This window comes from Calypte anna, chromosome W, assembly GCF_003957555.1.
Source record: "Calypte anna isolate BGI_N300 chromosome W, bCalAnn1_v1.p, whole genome shotgun sequence".
Taxonomy (NCBI): domain Eukaryota; kingdom Metazoa; phylum Chordata; class Aves; order Apodiformes; family Trochilidae; genus Calypte; species Calypte anna.
In genome coordinates this window covers 8,492,985-8,511,191 of record NC_044276.1, presented here as the reverse complement: position 1 = coordinate 8,511,191, position 18,207 = coordinate 8,492,985, and the positions used below count along the sequence as shown (strand labels likewise).

Genomic DNA, 18,207 nt, shown 5'->3' with positions numbered 1-18,207 from the left:
TATTTCTGCTGCTTTAGCTCAGGCATGGATAGAGCTTCAGCATTCTCTGAGTCCCTGAGGGAGAGATCTTTCTTGGAAAACATGAAATCCCATTATTTTAGGTCAGCCTCAGCTCACCTGCTCTGCCACCCACAACTGGGCCTCTTTAATTCACTTTCTAGGTCAGGTGAGGGAGTTCTTCACACCCATGGAAGATTTAAATCAGTTTGGCAGTGGAATATCCACACAAGGCCACTTTTTTTCTCTCCACATTGGGCCGGGTTTTTTGGGGTTTTTTTGAGTTCTGTTTTGTTGAGTTGATTTTCAATGTGTATGTTTTAGTTGCCAGAGACACTTCTGATCACTTACCTGATTTATTCAGTGTTAATTTAGACAATATTTAGGCTGACACTGAGCTCCCGGAGCTGTCTGCAGACAGCAGTGTGTGAGAAATTTTTTTGTGAATAAATAAGTTTGGGGGTAGAAGTGATGTTGGCTGTGCCATTGGGAGCAAAATAAACTCAGGATTTGGGGCACAGAGCCTGGCTTGAAACCAGGACTGTCACAGTTCTGCTGGGTTGGATAATTTAAAAGAAAAGAACTTCAAGTTTAACAAAGTCTGAGCAATAGAATCATTGAACTGTTTGGTTTGGACTTTTAGAGAGTATCTTATCCAACCCCTTTCCATGGGCAAGGACACCTCCCACCAGCCCAGGTTGCTCCAAGCCCCATCCAACCTGACCTGAGACACTACCAGGGATGGGGCAGCCACAGCTTCTCTGGGAAACCTGGCACAGGGGCTCAGCACCCTCACAGGGATGAATTTCTTCCTAAAATCTCATCTCAATCTCCCCTCTTTCAGCTTAAACTGTTTCCCTGTAGAAAAATCCACAGAGGCTTAAGGTCAACACGTAGTCACCAATATGGTTAAAGTGAAGTCGTTTATTAACAATTCACACTCACTTTATATAGAGCCCTTGTTTATATAACGATATCTTGCAGGTGGCTATATCTTGGCCACAAATCCTGTTCTCACAGAACTTCTGCTGGCTACATCATTATCCTGCTATTTTTCTTTTCTGCTGCCAGCTCCCTTATCTTTTTCCCATAGCTCATCTTTCAGTAACCTTGCCAACTGGGCCTCAAGGCCCTTAGCTTACTCTAGTTAAAGCTAAATAGTCAGGATTGCTCACTTCTGTTTTCTTCCAGACAGTTTCCCAACATTTCCCCTTGTCCCAAGTCCCTCCCTAGCTTTCCTGGAGCCCCTTCAGGCACTGGAAGGTGCCCTAAGGTCTCCCTGCAGCCTTCTCTTCTCCAGGCTGAACAACCCCAACTCTCTCAGCCTGGCTCCAGGGCTGCTCCAGCCCTCCCAGCATCTCCATGGCGTCCTCTGGACTCACTCCAACAGCTCCATCTCCTTCTGGTGTTGGGGACCCCAGAACTGGACCCAGCACCCCAGGGGGGGTCTCCCCAGAGTGGAGCAGAGGGGGACAGTCCCCTCCCTGACCCTGGTGGGGATGCAGCCCAGGACATGGGTGGTTTCTGGGCTGCCAGTTCACATGTTTCAGGCTCCAAACATCAGAGCTGCTGCATTTTCAGGTCTCCAAAGTGGGAAACAAATCCTTGCTGAGTGTTTTAAAAGAGAAAATCTGAGCAAACAAAAATTCTTGAGGTGGCACATGTTTTAGAGCTGGGGTTTAGGAAGCTTTTGTGCTCAAGGCTGTAATTATGCTCTAGGACATTGTCACTCCTGACTCCTGTGGGGAAGGAGTCAGGAATAAAAGGTAAACTGCAAACCCAGTATTACAGACCCCCTTTCCAAAAAAGAAATACAAACTAATAGCATTAAATAATATCATTTAGAAGCTGTAATCAAAATTTTGGATTTGTGGTTTGGTTGCCAGCACTGTCAAAGGATGTTTGCTTGCAAGTGTTTGCTTTCAACATCAGTTTAATAAGTGCTTGCACAGTAGTGAGCAAAATATTGTTGAGCTCTTGTCAGAGTTTGGAAATTGTGTTTAGCTTTCTGAGCTTTATTTGCATGTGCAAGGAGAAGCTGCTTCTCCCCGCTGCTTGTTACCCACCACACTCAAGGATTTTATGGGAGTTATTTTTGTATTTTGTGCATTTGTCTCACTCCTGGTCTTGCTTTCTTCTTTTTGGGGGCTGTTGGCTGCAGAACAAAGAATACAAACTCCTGAATGAGCAGCTCTCTATCCTTGCCTCTGCCCACTCCTCTGAGGTGGAAAAGCTCAAGAAAGAACTTGTACAATATCAGCAAAGCCAGCAGGGTCATGGCAACCAGCTTGTCAGCTTGCAAGAAGAGATGGAGCACCTCAGGCTGGAGCTGGAGAAAGCTCATGGGGAGAGGAAGCTCGTGGAAGATAGCTACATCAAGGAGAAAGATCTGCTGAGGAAAGTAGGTGCCTCTTCTCATCTTGCAGAGGTGCTCATGCTGCTCCAAGCTTGCTTTTCACAGGTCTAAGGGGAAGAACTTAATTTCCTTGCTTTAATTAAGATTTGGTTGTGTGGGGACTCCATGGCCAGGATAATTTAATCTAAACAATATCTGAAAGGTATTTTTGGGTGTGCTTCTCTAAAGGGCTTTAGCTTTGGATACGTTGTCTCTTGGCTGGACCAAGAGCTGCCAGCAAAGCTCTTTGCACACATGCTGCACCAATATGGACTTGGTTCTCTTTTCTCCAGCACCAAATTAGAACATCCTTTTTGGCCCAGGGCTGGGTTCATTAGCTGGCTCCAGCCCAGGCTTTTAGAGCCTGAAAAGATGCTTTCTTTTTAAAGGTGACACAGCTGGGGAGGAACTGCTCCTCTTTGTTCTTCATTGCAAGGAAATTCTTTCAAAAAGCAAGAAAACAAAGCAGATGCTTTCCCTGGTTGTAGAAATGCCTACAGCAGAGCAAATACCCTGTGCTTTATGGTGACAATAAGTGGCTTAACTATAAAATGTTTCTGCTGAGCAGAGCAAGCTCCCATCACTGCCATCAATTCCTCCCTTTTGTTCCTTGTCCTGTGGGAAGAAGAAGACTTGTTTCTTCCTGTGAACCATTTGTTTAGTGAAAACACCTTGAGATACATTATAATGGAGCTTTTGGACTAATTCTAATCCCTGAAAGTGTGGGCTGGGTTGTAAAACTGAATTCAGGTGTGAGGAGTACTTTGCACCTTCAGCAGTGAGGTTGCACTGATTGTGGTGGGATGTGCTCCCTCTGGGGACAGTATCCAAAGTCATCAGAAGCTTCTGAGTGAGATTGAGAGGACAGCCTTAATTTTATCAATTTGGGCTGCAAATCCTTCATAGTTGTGATTTTGTTACTAAAAAAAAAAAGATCTTTTAATCTCTTCCTTAGAGCTTTTCTCTGCCAACTCCTTAATTTTAGGCTAACCCTTCTTAGTCCATTTTGTGATGAACTTTAAAATATCAGAGCTGGGGGAGAACCAACCAATTCCTAGGGTTTGTTTTGGTTGGGTTTTTTTTTGGTAGCACTTAATCTTCTCAGTTGATGAGCTAGGCTGATTCAAAGCCTGTCTAGGACTTTTATTAGAAAAATCCTAAATGCCATCATCCTCTCCTTATGAGATTAGGGAAAGGCTGGAGGAAGATGGCATGAGCAGTTTAACAGATAAGAGCTGAAGCCATCAGAGGTGCTCATTGCTCAACATCTTCCATAAAAATCCTTCAAAGCAGGTGCTGGTGGATTTGAAGCACCTTCAGAGATGTTTCCTATAGAAAATAAGTATATAAATGAGGTATAAAATGTACCAGAGATGGAGTTTGTGTGATGGCCATTGTGTGACCTGCTCTTCTCTCCTCCACCAGTATTTTATGGATTGTTTTCATTCTCCTTGGGTTTCCATGAAGACAAATGTTGAATCCCAGCTTGTTTCTATTTCATATGGAAGCAGGAATACAATAAACAAGCTCAATCATTTAAAGTCACAGATTACAGATCTCTAATCCAGGTTGAGTGTAGATGTTTTTAAACCTGAGAATCATTGTATTGGATTCTACAAAGTCTTTTAGTTCTAAAATATTCCCCCTGCATAGCTGAGAAAAATCCAAATTTTTGTCTAGTTTCTCTTCCAACCATCGCAACATTTTTTCCTGGGCAGAAGAGTTCATGATCAGCACCCATTAAAGAGCATTATTGTGAAATAATGCCATCATCCCACAGCTTTTCCCTGATGGGATAAATGAGGTGAGTTTCCTCACTGTCTTTCAGTTGATATGGCCTAAAGACAACACTTAGAATCACAGAATCATTTTGGTTGGAAGGGACCTCCAAAGGTCACCCAGTCCAACCCCAGGGACACCCTCACCTAGAACAGGGTGCTCAGAGCCTCCTCAAGCTCCCAGATGAGCCATGGTTTGTTGAATCAACTTCAGCACTTCAAAGAGCCTCAAGTTGTCCCAGGGGAGGTTGAGATTGGAGCTTGGGAACAATTTCTCCCTGGAAAGGGCTGTCAGGGCCTGGACATCATTCCTGGATTTCAAAGGTGTGGAGATGTGGTGCTGAGGGACATGGGGCAGTTGTGGCCTTGGCAGTGCTGGGTTAAGGGTTGGATTTGATGATCTTCCAGGTATTTTCCCACCTTAGTGATTTTATGAGTTTAAGACAGCAATGAAGCCCCTTGAGATACGAAAATTATGATTTGAGGAGCTGATCACTTGTAGGTGATGATTCCTCCAAGTCCCACTGCTCAATATTTTGTCAAGTTCTTCAATTCATGCAAACATGAATTTAAGGGAGAAATTCACTCAGGAAAAGCAAAGTGAGGCTGTGAGTGCAGCAGGGTTCTCCTACACTTCAATACCTGATGTACAGAAGGTAACTGGCAGAGCACCAGGGGATGGAGCTTTTCACCAAGCTCTAACAAAATTCCTTGGCCCCAGCCAGGTGAAACTTCATCCCTCAGCAGAGGTTCTGCCCTGCAGCCAGAACTCATTCCTGTTTGCTCTCCTCGCTTGCTCGCTCTCCTCTCCTCGCTTGCTCACTCTCCTTGCTTTCCTAGCGCATCGCTGACTTGGAAGAGGAAAATACTCTCCTGAAGGAGGAAAAAGAGGAGCTGAACAGCAGGATCCTGTGTCAGTCTGAAGGTAAGAAGGAAAAAAAACCCTAAAACTGCTTGGAGTGTTGTGCTGTCTCCATTCAAAATTATTTTTTTGTGCTGCTGGTGGGTGGCAAGGTTGAAAGTGTCTTGTGCTCTCAGCCTGATGCAAAAGAAAGGAATGAAGATAACATGGTGAAAAGAAACTTGCTGCCAATATTTTCTTCTCTTATAAGATGCTTCGGGAGCATCAAAGTCAGGGAAAGCAAGTGGAGGGGCTTGGTTTGGTGTCCACAAATTTAAAGGGACACACAGACTGTATTTACCTGGTTTCTCGGGAAGAGGGGAGACCTGGCTGACTTCCAAAAGAGAATTTTTAACATTTAATTGAATGTAAAATGCTTTCAACCTCCACAGTCCTACCATGGTAAATGGTTGAATGTGAGGTGAGGAAGAGATGCTGCTCTCAGTTTGCTCCTGTGCCAAATCTGGTGGTGGGAAGCAGGCAGAGAGGTCTTTAAATGTAGCAAGTATCACTTCTTAAGTGTGAATTGATTTCCATACCATAATGGTCTTTTCTTAAATGGGTTTAAGAGATGGTCTCTAGGTGCTGTGGCTTTTTCTTTAACTCAAATGGCAGAGGACTCTACTTATCAAGCAGGAGACACTGAGATGTTCCAAGTGGCCTCTGGATCTTGAAGAATGCCTATCTGTATTTTAAAGGTTCTTGACAGGGAGCATTTTATTAATTAGTCGCTATTGTAGCACAGAATTACAAGAAGTTGATTTCAGAGGTGAAGATTAATTTCTTTTCTTTCTTTTCCTTGGTTTTTTTGTTTGTTTGGTTTTTTAAATTTTATTTTAAAGATGAATTTGCCCAAAACACAGTTGAGGAAAATATCCAGATAAAGAAGGAACTGGAAGAAGAAAGATTTCGTTACCAGAACCTGGTAAAAGAGTATTCAAGGCTGGAGCAGAGATATGACAACTTGAGGGATGAAATGACAATTATAAAGGTAACAAAACTGAAGTTATCTTTATTCTCTTGTGTCCTGGACCTGATGTTGGTGGCTGGATAGTGGGACTCACTCATCTCCAAAACACTGACATTATCATGCAGTTTTTCCTTGGAATTTCTAAGACTAAACTGATTTTAAGACTGAAACCATGTGTGTGCCTTGAAAAGAGGAGCCTGGTCATTCACCCTTCTCTGAGGGGGAGTGGAGATAGCCGTGAATCTCAGCAAAAGCAGCTCATGCTTCTTGCTTTGCTTTCTGTTTGTGTGGAGGTGTTGGATTAAAAAGCAAAAGCCAAAAAAAAATCCCAACAACACGTGGAATTTTAAAAGGCAAAGTTTTTAGGTTCAGCTTTGCTCAGGTGTTAGAAAAACTTGAAAATGAGCTAATAATTCAAGTGATGCTGCATTAGGTTGGTAAGAATTTAAAGGAAGCCCCAGAGGGTGCTGTGAACAGCATAATCTTGAGTTCAGATTTGCCTGGGTGCACTTGCCAGGCATCTGGTGTCATGAAAAGCTTTGGATTCATGCAGAATTTTTCAGCTGGGCTTCTGTGTCACCTTGAATTTTAAACTGTCCCCTTGAGTTTTTATGAGTGTTATGGTGGGGTGTAAGAACTAGAAGGTGGAACTCACTAAAAGGTAACAGCCAAGCCTTTTATAAAGGGATATTTTTATATTTTATAAAATATCCCTTTTATAAAGGGATATTGAGATATTAACATGTATTTGGTTGAAGAAACACAGTTCTGTGAGGAATCCTTCCTTAACCATGCACCACATGATGTATCTGCTCCTCTTCTTGGCAGCAAGCACCAGGCCACAGGAGGAACCCATCCAACCAGAGCAGCTTGGAGTCTGATTCCAATTATCCATCCATCTCCACCTCTGAGATAGGAGACACTGAGGATGTGATACAAAAAGTGGAGGTAAAAGAAACTTCCTTTTACTGCCTGCCGAGTTATGTTGCTGTAATATTCCTGAACTGCTCTGAGAGCATCTTGTGAAGGCAAAGTAATCAATGTGTTGGCCATGCCAGCATATTCCAGATGAAGCCAATTAAAAACCAACTAATAAATACATGGCTGGAAGGGACCTTTTAATCTTCTTAGCTGTGGCCACAGTCAACCAACTTCTCTGTTGGGCTCTGAAACACTCAATGATTTATTAAAATGAGTCAATTGTTTATTGACATTAAAAATAAGGGCTTAAAATGGGGGTTTGGTCTTAGAAAATAGCTGTCTTGGGATGCTTGTGTGGTTGGGATTGGTGCTGACACTGCCAGATCTGGCACTGTGCTTCTAAAACTTGTCTGAGGTCTTCTCTTTTTTCCCCCTTTTCCTCTTCTTCTCCAGGAGGTGGGGATGGAGAAAGCAGCCATGGACATGAACCTCTTCCTCAAGCTCCAGAAGAGAGTCAGGGAGCTTGAGCAGGAGAGGAAGAAGCTGCAAGCCCAGCTGGAGAAAAAGGAGAAAGAGAGCAAGAAATCCCAGGTAAGAAAGAGCTTTTCCTTGATATTTCATGTTGGTAACTGGCTTTCCTGGATGGCCTGAGGACAGGGTAGGTTTGAGAGTAACAAAATCAAGTTAAGAGGCAGCTGGGATATGGGAAGAAAATTTTTTGGCAGCTAAGGACAATTGGCCAGGGGAACAGATTTAAATTTTTATACCTAAAAAGTTGTTATAAGAGATTTAGATGTATAATCTGTGTGGCTTTTTTAAATCCCCAGTTATGATAGTACAGAAGTATAGCTTTAAAAGGGTATAATAAATCAGAAATAGCAAGATAAGTGTTAGCAGAAGGCATTCTTCCTTTTCTGTTTTGCAGGGGAGGGTTATTCCTTAGATATATTTTTTTTCTTCCTGGTGAAAAGAAAAAAGAATCTTTCTACAGTTTGCTTGGAAGTCACTTAAAAAAACCCAACCTAAATACTTTAAAAAAATGAGGATTACTGACAACCCAGTAGCTTCTAGCAATTTGCAGGAAACACATGAAACAGAAAACTTCCCAGACTTTTCCTCATTGATTGAAAACCTGCTAATAATTAAATATTAATTTCTCTCTTTAATCCATGTAGGTAATTGAAACAAAGACTGAAGTGACTTCAGACCATGAAGATTTTGCATACAACAGCCTGAAGGTGAGTGAGGAGCTATTTAGTGCTGTCACCTGTTGCATGGCTCCCAAATAAATTGTCTGAACCTGGCAATAACCCCAAAGAAAACAAGAAAAGGAGGGGGGGGAAAAAAGGGGTTTTCAAACTGGTTTTCAGAACCAATTACAACAAAACCAGTGGCTTATATGCTTCCCCTGCTGAACTATGTTTGAGGGTGTGGAAGAATTGCTGAATCTAAAGTATTTTTTTTCTTCTCCTTTTATTTTTTTCAAATCTTTTTAATGGCAGATGGTTTCAAGCCCCTGACTATGCTCCCTTCCTGACATGTTTGTTCATGTCCAGATGCCAGTTCAGCTGTTCCCTTCACAACTCTGCTGGGCTGGGGGCTGCTATTTATATTTTCTAAAGATTTATAATTATAACACTTGTTTCCTATGGAAACGAGGTTTACACAGCTGTGCTCAGCTACACATTAGAGAAATTGTACAAATTACAACACTCTCCCCCCAGCTATTTTCAGATTTGTTAGCTCTCCCCTGCCAAAGCTGATAAGGAAGCAGATACCATGTAGATACGAGGGATTGTGCCAGAAAACTGTGGGAAGGGTCACAGGGCAGCAGGGAAAGGGAAGGACCTGGATCTCTGGATGGTAGGGGAGAAGCTGGATGTGAGCTGGCAGCCCAAAAACCACCCATGTCCTGGGCTGCATCCCCACCAGGGTCAGGGAGGGGATTGTCCCCCTCTGCTCCACTCTGGGGAGACCCCCCCTGGGGTGCTGGGTCCAGTTCTGGGGTCCCCAACACCAGAAGGAGATGGAGCTGTTGGAGTGAGTCCAGAGGAGGCCATGGAGATGCTGGGAGAACTGGAGCAGCTCTGGAGTCAGGCTGAGAGAGTTGGGGTTGTTCAGCCTGGAGAAGAGAAGGCTGCAGGGAGACCTTAGGGCACCTTCCAGTGCCTGAAGGGGCTCCAGGAAAGCTGGGGAGGGACTTGGGACAAGGGCAGGGAGGGATGGGATGAGGGGGAATGAAGGGAGATTGAGGTGAGATCTTAGGAAGAAATTCTTGAATTTGAGGGTGCTGAGCCCCTGTGCCAGGTTTCCCAGAGAAGCTGTGGCTGCCCCATCCCTGGCAGTGTCTCAGGTCAGGTTGGATGGGGCTTGGAGCAACCTGGGCTGGTGGGAGGTGTCCCTGGTGTTGGGAATTAGATGATCTTTGAGGTCCCTTCCAACTCAGACCAGTCTGGAATTCTGTGGTCTGCCATGATAAGCATGTAAATCAGTGTCTTCCATCCTGTCTAATAAGTATTAAAGATGAGTTAAACATTTTGGGGTTGTTGGTGGTTTCTTGATTGAGAAGAAAAATTAGTAAAGAGGAGATGAACTCATTTGGCTTCTCTTAACAGGTGGCTTTTTGTTTAAAAACAGTGTCAACAACTAAAAAAACCTGCCTTGTGTCACCCAGTAGTGTGGTTATGACAAGGGAATGGGCTGCTGACTACAGCCAAAATCTTTTCTGAGCCACACATGGCTGGTTTGGGCAAGAAAATCCAGATCCTGGCATGAATTGTGGTTCAGCTGTGATCATTGAGTTCCCTCAGAGATGTCTCAGGAAAAAATGAGGCACTGCAGGGCAGTTTATCTGAATTGGTTACTGTTTTTTTTTCCAGAGGCAAGAGCTGGAGTCAGAGAACAAGAAGCTGAAAAATGAACTGAATGAGCTGAGGAAGGCTGTAGCAGACAGAGCAACCCAGAATAATTCATCCAATGATATTCAAGAGAGTTACAACCTCTTACTGAACCAGCTGAAATCAGCCAATGAGGAGCTGGAAGTGAGAAAAGAAGAGGTGCTCATCCTGAGGACACAGATAATGAAGGCAGCCCAGCAAAAAGAGACAGGGAAAAACATGGTAATCAGAGGGAATGGGATTTCCCTTCCTTTTTCCCATTCTGTAGCTAAAAATTCACCACCTGCATGAGCTAGGACATTTCTTCTCTAGGCTCTGAGTGGCTTAGGGAGATTTTAGGAGGTTCTGCAGGGTGATAAGAGGTTCAGCCTACAGATCAGAGTCCATGACAACATTTCAGACAGCCCAGAACTCTTATGTCCTGTGACCCCACACCTAATGAGATACAACCAGCCCACATCAGGGAACAACTTCTCCAGCCCTGCACCCAGATGGGTTGGTTTGAGATGTTCCTTGGGGGGTTGTCACGGTTTAACACTGGCCCGGCAATTAAACCGAATAACAGACGCTCTCTATTAATCTGTCTCTCCTTGATAGAGAAAGGAGAGAGAATAAGGGAGAGAGACTTATGGGTTGGAAACTAAACTACACAACTTTAATGAAACAGTAGTGATAAATAGGTAAAATTACTGAATATATACAAATATACAGGAAAATGGAAACCACATTCCTCCCCCCTTTCCCCCAATAACTCTCACGTCACCACCGAGGCTGTAGGGCAGCCCTGGGAAAGTCCAGGCTGGACTCCTGGAGTCGGCAGCAGTCGGGAACTGGAGGCAGGAACACACAGATATGGGCTGGCACGGATCAGGACCACAGGCAGATGAACAGACCAGGATCCTTCCAGGATGCCGGGTGAAGGAAGGGAAGCAGGAAAAGATCTGGCTCGGCCCACGTGATGCCTCAAATTTATACTGAGTGTGACGTATATGGGATGGAATACTCTGTTTGGTCAATTCTGGCATCTATCTTGTCCGTTCCTCCCTAAAGGAGGGTTCAGGTGGGGCCTCTGTGTCCTTGGCTCTGCACACCAGTCTCTAGCAGTAACTATAAACATCAAGTGTTATCAGTCCTAAAAGCACACACACTGTCTGAGAAACTTGCTGTTAATTTCAGCAAGTGCAACTACTTACAAGAGACTTAGCTAAAAGCAAAAGTACAGAAACAGAAAACCACCTTTATCCTGGCCCAAACCAGGACAGGGGTGTTTTGTGACATCTGGCTTATTCTTCAAGGAAATGAGCTATGGGGAAAAAGAGCTTCTGGACCAATTCTGCTCAAGTGATGCTGTAACTTGTTTCCAGTGGTGTGTAGGCTGTAGCCTGGCCCTCTTCTTTGAGGGCTTTTTGTTCAGACCCTGTTCTGCTGGAAGAGAATGTTTTCAGCAAACTCATAGAATCATAGAATCATAGAATCATAGAATCCTAGGGGTTGGAAGGGACCTCGAAAGATCATCTAGTCCAACCCCCCCTGCCAGAGCAGGGCCACCTAGAGTACATCGCGCAGGAACGTGTCCAAGCGGGTTTTGAATGTCTCCAGTGAAGGAGACTCCACAACCTCCCTGGGCAGCCTGTTCCAGGGCTCTGTCACCCTTACAGTAAAAAAATTTTTTCGAATATTCAACTTGAACCTCCTATGCTCCAATTTACACCCATTACCCCTTGTCCTATCACTGGTAATCACTGAGAAAAGCCTAACTCCATCTCCCTGACACTCGCTCCTTACATATTTGAAAACATTGATGAGGTCACCCCTCAGTCTCCTTTTCTCCAAACTAAAGAGACCCAGCTCCCTCAGCCTTTCCTCATAAGGGAGATGTTCCACTCCCTTAATCATCTTCGTAGCTCTGCGCTGGACTCTTTCAAGCACTTCCCTGTCCTTCTTGAACTGAGGGGCAAACTCTCGCCATTCCTCAAGATTTTGTTATGATTTGCATTTTAGACCACGAAGCTTCCCAGCTTCACTGCATTCTCCTAATCCCCGCTGCTGCCTGTTTGAATGTGTTTGAGTTTCATGGGTGTTCTTTGGTCTGATGGGTGCCCCTGGGAAGATCTTGAGGATGGGTGGGAACTGTTTAGATTCAGGAGGATGGAAAGGCAAGAGGAGTGTCTCATGCTGCTCTGTTTTGCATGGTGAATTTAGGAGAAGATCAGCACCAATGCCAGCTGGCCAAACAGTGACAAGCATGTTGATCAGGAGGATGCAATTGAAGCCTACCAGGCGATGTGTGAGACCAACAGGTAAGTGTGGCCCAAATTCTGTCCTGGAGCTGAAGGGACTGACCAAAGTGTGAGGGATGACATCAAGAGCAACGTTAACAATGTGTTTTAAGAGAGTTACCAACTTCTGATCAAGGCTGGGCCATAAAGATGGAGGTTTTGGACTGAGTGAGGATCTTTGGGGCATTGTGTCAGGGAAGTGAACGTCAGCCACGTTGTGCCCAGGTGGCCAAAAAGGCCACCAGCATCCTAGCTTGTGTCAGCACTGTGTGGGCAGCAGGAGCAGGGCAGGGATCATCCCCTTGTGAGGCTGCACCTGGAATCCTGGGGTCAGTTCTGGGCCCCTGAGGACAAGAAGGACATTGAGAGGTTGGAGTGTGTCCAGAGAAGGGCAAGGGAGCTGGGGAAGGGTCTGGAGCAGAAGTCTGCCCAGGAGCAGTTGAGGGAGCTGGGGGTGTTGATCCTGGAGCAAAGGAGGCTGAGGGGGCTGGAACACCTCTCTAGGGAAGACTAACTGAGGGAGTTGGGGTTAATCAGTCTGGAGAGGAGAAGGCTCCAAGGAGACCTTCTTGTGGCCTTCAGATACTGGAAGGGGCTACAGGAAAGCTGGGGAGGGACTTGTTAGGATGTCAGGGAGTGATGGGACAATGGATTCAAACTCAAGGTGGGAAGATTAGACATCAGGAAGTTCTTCCCCATGAGGGTGGTGGGACCCTGGCACAGGTTGCCCAGGGAGGTGGTGGAGCCCCATCCCAAAATTTTTAAGGCCAGGTTGGATGGAGCTCTGAGCAACCTGGGCTGGTGGGAGGTGTCCCTGCCCATGGCATGGGGTTGGACCTGGATGATCTTATAAGTTCCCTTCTAACCCTGACAATTCTGTGATTCTAATTTCTATGATTTATCCAGTGGCTCATTAATCACCACCAGCTCCCCCATCACTGTTCCCTGTGCATTTTTGTGTGTGTTTGCTTGGTTTAGGAACTGTAGGCTGAAGCCCATGGCAAGAAAAAAGATGAAAAACACTTGCGCAGCATAAGTTACTGTATTTGTCAATAGAAATCACTGTTCCTTCCCCCCAGCACGTCTGCATTCATGCTTACACAGCTCTAGAGCTGAGTGTGTCAGCATGAGAAACTCAAACTTCTTTCTTTTTCTTAGCTTGATCAGTAAGTATTGGAATGGAAAGCTTTCCTGGTTTGAGATTGCAGTTCCCAAGTGGGATTAATAAGCAAGAACCATTTTTTCTCCAACCAGAACTGGAAGGAGTGCTCCCAAACCTCTCATCTCATCACTCTTTACCCCCAAACCTCTCATCCTTGAGGGTGATAAGACCCTGGCCCAGGTTTCCCAGAGAGGTGGGAGATGCCCCATCCCTGGAACCATTCCAGGTGAGGTTGGATGGGTCTCTGAGTAACCTGATCCAGTTGGAGATATCCCTGTGGTTGGACTGGAGGGCCTTGAAAGGTCCCTTCCCACCCAAATCAGGCTGGGATTCTGTCTTAACATCAAGTTTGTTTCCAGATAATTTTCTGCTTCATGAACTGAATGGAAAATGAATTTTTTGTTCCTTGTTTCAGTCCTTGGGATTTTCCTTTCCAGCCTGTTTGATCTTGGTGGAAATGCAGAGCCAAAAAAAGAGCAGGGGATGATGTTAGAGATAACAACCTGGTAGCTCAAAGCAGACTTAGTCTTTGAAATTAAGCCTGATTAATTCCCAATTTGTGATTAACTTCCAAGTGATATCCAAAGATTTTTTTTTTTTTTGTCTGCTGGGTAAGTCCCACCTGCAGCTGCAAAGCAAAGGGCTGACTCTGGCTTCACATAGAGGATGTTTTTGCAGCTGGAAGAGGCCATCACATGGAAAGGGTTCATATCTCTGCTCACCAAGGGTTCCCATCTCTGCTCCTCACTCTCCCATGTGTCTCTTATCACTGCTTCCCACTGTGCCCACATCTAATCTGCCATCTACATTAGTTTTCCAGTTAATTAAAAGAAACCCAAAGCAACAAAGTAGATCTGTGGTTGCAGATGAAAAGCCCTTTCTGCTTTATGAAGAGCTGATAGTTATCTAAAGATGGTAAAATTACCAACTCTGAGGGCTGGTGTTTGTGCACTTCTTTTAAATGACTTGAAGGGAGATGTTTGGGAAAAAATTTTTCCCCTGCTTGTGAAGGTTGCCAAATGCAGGTCACCAGCTTCTGCCCCAGAGTTGTACTCCAAGGATAAAAGAGACATGAGGCTATGAATCATACAACAGGTTGGGTTGAAGGGACCTTGAAGACCATCAAGTTCTACCACCAGGGACACCTCCCACAAACTCAGGTTGCTCCAAGCCCCATCCAACCTGGAATTCAACATTTCCAGGGATGGGGCAGCCACAGCTTCTCTGGGCAAGCTGGGCTGATGATTTTACCCTGTATTTGGACACCTTTACCCTTTGTATTGACTTCTGCTCTCTCATTTCTCCCTCTCAGTCCTTGTTTCTCCTCCCTGCTTTTGAAGCATTAAGGTTTTAATGTGGATTTCAACTCACTGGTGTGGGCTGGGCAATCAACTGGGAAGCAGTTCAGCCATAAAGGAATGAAAACTCAGGTTCCTTCTTACCTGAACACTTTTGGGGAGGGAGGAGAAGCTCTAATTGTAGGAGGCACAATCAGGGCATGGTTCTCCCCCATCATGGTGGATAAGGAAATAGAATGTCATGAAAGTGTGTTTTAAAAAATCAAATACATTTAATAAGGGTTCTGCACCTTTCCCCCTTCTCTTGCTATTGACCTTTTGTCTTTCTCTGTCCTTTTCTCTGCCCTTTCATTCTAGCAAGACTGAGGACTGGGGGTATCTCAATGAAGATGGAGAGCTCGGCTTGGCTTACCACGGTTTAAAGCAAGTTGCCAGGTCAAACACTTTCTCTTTTTTTCCCCTGCTGCTTCTTCTTCCCTCTTTATTTGTCCTTTGATTTCTTTTTCTTCCTCTGCTCTTGTCCTCTGTAGGACCTGATGTCCCCTGTAGGTCCTTTTGTCCTCTCAGGGAGCAGCTGGAAGTGGGATATGCAAACTGAAAAGAGTCAAGAGCCCCCTCTAATTTTTATAGGAGTCATTGTGATACTAATTAAACATTTCTTATGGTGGTTGTTGTCACTAATGCCCAAGTGTGGTGGCCACCCAGTCCATAATTCTTCCCATATCCTGGTCTGATGGGCACACATCCCTGGAGGACACCTCAGGGCAATCTCAAGATCTCTTGGGGATGCTGGTGATTCTGTAAAGAGCTCTCATCTCAAAGCTGATTTAAAAATAAAACCATAAATCAAAGTGGAAGGAAGGGAGAGGGATCTCTAGATTCTTTTGCTGGTTCCACATGGTATGCAGAAGAGCTGATGGGTGGTTGTTCATCAGTCTGTGCTCTTCTGCAGCCTGGTTTAGGGCTTCCATCTGCATGGTTGTTATAAAAAGTCATGACATGAGCTGCTAAACCAAGTAACAGGAAAAAAATAAGAGGGATGATTCATTTGTTTGGCAAAGCAACATCAGAACCCAAGTTTGTAGAAGGAGAATGTTTGGTTTTAGTTTTATCTATTGAAGAAATAAAAGAAAAATTAAGAACTTAGTACTTATTTCATGGTGAGCTTGTGTTTTCCAAGCCTATTCAGAGTGTAACTCCTGATAACATGATTATGAGGCTTAATGTGTTATTGCTCATGTTTCGGGGGCTGGAAAACAGGCTTTTCTGTCTCCTGTTGGAAAATAGGAGATTGGGTTGTTTAGATCTTCTAAAACCAACACCAAAGAAAGGGAAGAGGAAAAAAACCTAATGAATACTTTTAATCCAGAAATCTTGCAAAGAAAGCATGTGTTCTTTTTTATAATCCTTCAAAATAAACCCCAAACCAACAAATTTTAATTCTGCAGGGAAACAGTTCACAGGCAGAACTCTCCAGGAATTGCCCAGTGGACCTGAAGGAGTTGACAGTGCAGGGACAAGAGGGAATGGCCTCAGGTTGTGCCAGGGGAGGTTTAGGTTGGAGCTGGGGAACAATTTCTCCCTGGAAAGGGTTGTCAGGGCCTGGCCCAGGCTGCCCAGGGCAGGGCTGGAGTCCCCATCATTCCTGGAGGGATTTCAAAGCCCTGGAGATGTGGTGCTGAGGGCCATGGGGCAGTGGTGGCCTTGGCAGTGCTGGGTTAAGGGTTGGATTTGATGATCTTCCAGGTCTTTTCCAACCAAAATGATTCTATGAGTATTCATAATTTATTCATTCCTAATGCACTAAATAAATCCTTTCCTCTTTAGCTCAATGTTTCATCCTGATGTTGTCCAGGAAGGAGACCTGGAGCAGGGAAAGGGGGTGTAGGTGATGGTGACAGCACAAACTATTTGAGAAAAAGTGGGGTAGCCACCTAGAATGGAGAGAAAGGAGGAACAAACCTTTTTTACCCCCCGTTGAAGCCTCCTGGTGATGTCAGCAGTGATGATGAAAGCAGGTGATGGTCAAGATGACCAAAAATTGCCTCAGGCATAGTTTCCTGCAGGTAGGATGATTTATTAAAAAAAATAAATCCAACTTTCTGAGCTCACATCTCTAATTTCATTAGTATTGAAGCTGTAGTTTAGCAAATGACAATCTGATGTGACAAAAACAGCTGTAGCACCCCTTTGTGTGTCACTTTCATAGGGAGGTTGACCAGGAACCTCAGGTTGGCTGCTTTTGAAGGATCTCAAATAATGGTTGGTGCTGTAATCACAAGGCTGATCTCTCTGGTCTTCTTCTCAGGCTGCTGGAAGCCCAGCTCCAGGATCAGAGGAGAGAGCATGAGGAGGAGTTAGAAGCTATGAAAAGCCAAGTGGATGAACTGCAAGAAGAGATGAAGAAACAGCACCAGGCTTTCCTGCAGACCCTGCAGCTCTCTCCTGAGGTCCAGGTGGAGTTTGGACTTGAACAAGAAATTACACGACTCACCAATGAAAACCTGGTAAGAAGCTGCACTGAAAACACAGCCTAAGGCAGAGGGAAAAAAACCAGGCTGAGAGAGATTTAGGACACGTGAAGGAGAGGAGAAGGCACTTCCATCCCTCCTAAAGTCTCTGCAAGGTCCTTCTTTGAGGTGTCAGTGAGGGTGTCTCTAAGCAAACCAGAAAGAATTGGCTCTTTATCTCCCAAGATGCTCCCACCCTGTAGCCAGTGGTACAATCCTGGCTGCTGAGTGACCCTAGCCTCAAACTCGCCCCAAACAAGTTATCTTTAATTTTTGTTTCTTTGAACCCAAGGCATCTTGGTTTTTTTCAGGATCTTAAAGAATTGCTGGAAAAGTTGGAAAAGAATGAAAGGAAGCTGAAGAAACAGTTGAAGATTTACATGAAGAGGGTCCAAGATTTTGAAAGTGACATGGCTTATAGTAAGTATTGGGGTGGGGGAACAACACTTTGGGTTCACAGTCTTGGAGAGCAAAAGATTTTTCTCTTTTTTTTTTTTTTATTATTAAAGCAAGAGTTGTTCTGTCCCTCTGAGCCAGCACTGAGCTCATTGTTAGTGTGACAGGGAACCAAAAGTCCAGATGAAGCTCCTTGGTGATGCTTAGGCTGTTTTTCAGCAAGGAGAGCTTGTCCCAAGTCCCTCCCCAGCTTTCCTGGAGCCCCTTCAGGCACTGGAAGGTTCTCTAAGGTCTCCCTGCAGCCTTCTCTTCTCCAGGCTGAACAACCCCAACTCTCTCAGCCTGGCTCCAGAGCTGCTCCAGCCCTCCCAGCATCTCCATGGCCTCCTCTGGACTCACTCCAACAGTTCCCTATTTTCTCCTTGATAAGAAAACATCTTAAATGTGACATCTGTGTGGTACAGAAGGAGCTTCCCATTCTCTGGAGATGCTGTGATGAATCACATAACCTTTTGCTCATGAGCTAATTTCTGAAAAAACAAGCACTAAGTGAAATTCAGCTGAATAACTGGAGGGTTTCTGGGGTGAACCTGGCAGGTGTCTGCTGGTAGAACATTCAAGCATAAGGCTGCTCCTCCCTGCAGTGTTTACACTCTGCTCTCCTCTGCTTTATTAAACTTTTATGAAAGCACAACACTCAGGG

The 18,207-nt window shown here is 44.7% G+C and overlaps 1 protein-coding gene across 1 annotated transcript in view; it reads left to right on the top strand.

Annotated features, from left to right (window-relative positions):
• Window positions 1-18,207, top strand: part of LOC103533945 (unconventional myosin-Vb) — a 108,506-nt gene that overhangs the window by 66,029 nt on the left and 24,270 nt on the right. The window contains exons 18-27 of the mRNA XM_030468319.1: window positions 2,159-2,398; window positions 5,011-5,095; window positions 5,914-6,062; window positions 6,870-6,989; window positions 7,416-7,553; window positions 8,138-8,200; window positions 9,842-10,081; window positions 12,062-12,159; window positions 16,907-17,105; window positions 17,420-17,528. Coding sequence (XP_030324179.1) covers window positions 2,159-2,398; window positions 5,011-5,095; window positions 5,914-6,062; window positions 6,870-6,989; window positions 7,416-7,553; window positions 8,138-8,200; window positions 9,842-10,081; window positions 12,062-12,159; window positions 16,907-17,105; window positions 17,420-17,528 — 1,441 coding nt within the window. The remainder of the gene's footprint in view (window positions 1-2,158; window positions 2,399-5,010; window positions 5,096-5,913; window positions 6,063-6,869; window positions 6,990-7,415; window positions 7,554-8,137; window positions 8,201-9,841; window positions 10,082-12,061; window positions 12,160-16,906; window positions 17,106-17,419; window positions 17,529-18,207) is intronic.